This window comes from Cyprinodon variegatus, unplaced genomic scaffold, assembly GCF_000732505.1.
Source record: "Cyprinodon variegatus isolate N-32 unplaced genomic scaffold, C_variegatus-1.0 Scaffold376, whole genome shotgun sequence".
Classification (NCBI taxonomy): domain Eukaryota; kingdom Metazoa; phylum Chordata; class Actinopteri; order Cyprinodontiformes; family Cyprinodontidae; genus Cyprinodon; species Cyprinodon variegatus.
The window spans coordinates 6,914-10,657 of record NW_015150829.1 but is presented as its reverse complement, the minus strand read 5'-3'; the positions used below and the strand labels follow the sequence as shown (position 1 = coordinate 10,657).

At 37.7% G+C, this 3,744-nt stretch overlaps 1 protein-coding gene across 1 annotated transcript in view; it reads right to left on the bottom strand.

The window, feature by feature from the left end:
* Window positions 1–248, bottom strand: part of ptpro (protein tyrosine phosphatase, receptor type O) — a gene marked incomplete at its 5' end in the record, with an annotated part of 34,430 nt that extends 34,182 nt beyond the window's left edge. Inside the window, one exon of the mRNA XM_015386745.1 lies at window positions 4–248. Within this exon, the coding sequence (XP_015242231.1) occupies window positions 4–248 (245 nt within the window). The remainder of the gene's footprint in view (window positions 1–3) is intronic.
* Window positions 249–3,744: the final 3,496 nt, after the last annotated feature.

Below are 3,744 nucleotides of genomic sequence, written 5' to 3'. Positions count from 1 at the left end.
ACACTCTTTGTGGGCCTGGACCAGCTCTGTCCCAGTTTGACCACCAGCCCCACTGTGTAGCAGAGGCCATGGAACGAAGCGTTGAACAGCAAAGGCTCACTGGTGTTGACGAAAGGAACCAAGACCAGGCGAGGTTCTCCTGAGATCTGTACCGCGTAAGCTGTGATGTTCTCCTGAAGGTCCTCAGGCTCAAGTGTGGCCACGATCAATCCTTCCTGGTTCGTGGAAACCTGGAACGCTGACAAAACCTGAAAAAAGAAAAAAAAATGAATCAGCTTACTGGGTCCACCTGGCTACTGAAACGTTTTAGTCAGTTTCATGTTACAAAATAAAGTTAACCTTTATAATTTCAAATAACCAGATTATTTACCAGACTGACAGCTCTAGCCTAGATACTACAATTGTTGGGTATAGATTGCTGCTGTGCAGTTCATCAAACTTTGATTTACAGAATTCAAATAAACTTTTTAATGAATTAATGCTCTACTTTATAAAAAAGCTGTGAAAATAGCAGATCTAGTTCAACACATCATATTGGTTAATATGACAGACAAGCTAACAAAATGTACAAGAAAAGAATCTATAAAGTCTGAGGGTTCATCCAGAATTTCAAATGGGGCTTCATGGTGTTTTGCAGTGTTTATTTTGGAAAAAAAAAATTGATGAGGCTAAATATCTTTCATTGTATCACCTATAAATCTGACAAAGTGACATTTAAAATAGTGGTTCCACCTGAAAAATATTCCCTAAAACCTTTCTGTCATACAAATACAAATATTTCCAATTTATAGTTTAGTTGAGGTCCACCAGTTTAGTCCAGAGGTATTCAACAGGGGATCCGCGACCCCTAGGGGGTCCACAGAGGTACTGCATGGGGGTCGCGAAAGTTTTGATCGCTTTGGTCGCTTTTTTTCCACTAATTGAAATGTCTTTAAATCCAAATTAACATGAATTCCACAGACTGTAGTAAACAGATAAATGGAGGCAGAAGATGTCTTTCAGTCATCAATGCACACATTAAGAGACACACAGGAGCTCTTTCAAGCTGGGCACCGTTTCATTCACAACACCTGTCCCATCAACCAGGAATCTGAATCAGAAATACTTTAATAATCCCAGGGAGGAATTACTTTTCTTACATGACTCCATCTGTAATAGAGTGACTATAGGACCAGTTTGATAGAACACCATTTCCTACAATATATATAATCAGGGGGTCCCTGCTTCAGCTCGCCGTCAGTTTGAGGGTCCTTGGCCTGGAAACTATTGACTAAACCCCTGGTTTAGTCAATAGTTTCTATGGAAATATGTTTGACTTGGAATTAAATGATTTTCATTTATTATCTCTTATATTTTCAATATAAGTTGTGGTGAATTTTTTCCATATGTGAGCAGATTTATCTGTTTGATTAAAGCTGGAATCGGTTGTCCTAACACAATGTGTTTATAGACAACAAATGACCGTCCCAAAGTTATTCGATGAAATGACATAAGTCACAGCAGCATTTAAATGCACAACAACAGAGACCTCAACAAGCTCCAGACAAACCCAGACAGTGACTGCTAAAAACACTCCTAAGCTTTGTGCTCCAAATCAGCTTCTCTTGTGAGTTTCTTGTGACACAACAGGGAAGGTTTAAAACATTAGATTCAGACTTTTTGCAGTTTCCATCCAGGGGTCAAGTCACAACCTAATACTCCTAATACCTAATAGTAAAAAAGGTTTCTGCAATCTGCAAGCGACTAGATGAACTAGCTTTTAGCTTGTTTTACCCTTACTGATACCTAGCCAGTTAGAAATTCAAAAATCCAATCTTGTAGTCGGTCAGTAAAGCACCAGACCAAGAGCTACCAGGCTACGCAGCAGTAAATAGCATCAGAGGAAGATAAAAGGAAAACAGTTTTCTACAACATGTCAAATTTTCATAGAGAGTGAGACTTCAGGAAGATAATAGGAAGGCTGAACTGATCAAGGTCCGCTCTATGGGTCCAAGGCCGTAGGGTTTCAGTTGGCCCAGTTGGCTTTAACAAACAATGTCATGTAGTAGCAACGAATCAGTTCTAGGGGCAGTAGTGTTCCAAAATTGGGCTGATTAAACAGAAAAAAACACAGACAGATGAAAGTCTCTGTTCGAATTCATGGGCTGCTTCTTCCAAGGAGGCGGTCTACCTGGACTGGATCCTTCGAAGTCCTTGAAAATAAGGAGACGGGAAGAGCTTTGGCTGCCGGCCTGCCCTGTCGCTTAGCAACCGTGAATGAATGAATATCAAACTTTTCAAAACTGCTTCTTTTTCATCTTTTTTTCATCGCATTCCAAAGTGGAATAAAGGTTCCAACCACCAGGAGCATGAACAAATAAAAGCAAATATAATGATATAAACCTTAGTCAGTTAAATAACATGCTGCTGTCATTTTGCACCTCTCTGATGTTGCTGCTATTTCAAATATTATTACTGTAAATATGTCCATAGCTGGATATTAGATATTTATGCTCCAGTTGCGCAGTTTTATATTGTTACACTTTACAGTTTTTTATTGTTTATATTTTAACTCTTCACTATGATGTTATTCTTATACATTTTACTAAGGTCCACAATTTGCGTGACCATTTTTTAAAATAATCTTTTTGCTGCTGTAAATTTGCCCATTGTGGGACAATAAAGAGATTTTCTATTATATTTTGTAAAAGGGGTAGAAAGATATAGGTAAATCTAAACAATGTATGTAAAAAAATATGTCTTATATTCAACAACAAAAAATACTTAGTTAAACAAATTATGCAAAATAGCAATTAAAATATAAAAATCCTATCAGATTTATAGTCCCCACCCTGCAGATATATCAGAATGTGTCCTTAAATTACAACCAAACTCATTTACACAGTAACAGATAAAAACGTTTTGATAAATCAAACATTACCGCCACATATCTGACTCTATAACCATTAAAACAACTATTTTCATTCATTTTATATGGAACTATTCACAGACTGGATTATATCAAACTGAAGTTTTTTTGTCTTCATTTCGATCTCTTTCTTTTTTTTCCTTCTTTACTTGAATGTGCTGCTCTATGTCAGATTCTCTCTTCTTCCTGGGATGGACTGGCATTTACAATGCAAGAGAACTACTTCAGTGTCCGGATAGAAGATGGTGGTACCAGCAGTTAGAACTGGTCAGGGTACCGTTCCAGGGTCCTGGTTGGGTGGTTCATCACCGCTGTGATCCGGTTCAGATACCGGACTCTGGCCCGGTTTAAATACATTTGTTTTATAGGAACTGTTAATAATACTTCAATTAATTTTTATACTGTCAATTTACTACACGTGATCTCAATGTACTTTACAGAGACAGTTAAACGAGATCATCCAATCAGATTGGTTCACAGTTTTCTATCTAAGGAAAACCAGCTGATTGCATCATTGACTCAAAGGGAATTCCTCATACTAAGCATGCTTGCAGCGACAGTGGAGAGGAAAATCTCCCTTTTAACAGGAAAAGTCTGCTCACATTCAGAAATCAAACTTCTGAAAGTACTTTAAATATGAAAAATTATTTACTATTCAATAAATGATAAGTGTTTTAATTAAGTTTATTTTCATCTGAATGTGCTTTACTGGAGGCATCCATGTTTGTCAAAGAACACTACTGCCACCTACTGGTTTGTGACATCACGGTGCGGTATCGGCTGTTGATCAAGTCCCAGTGCTGTATCTGGTGTTTGTCACAACGCGCTATTATCCA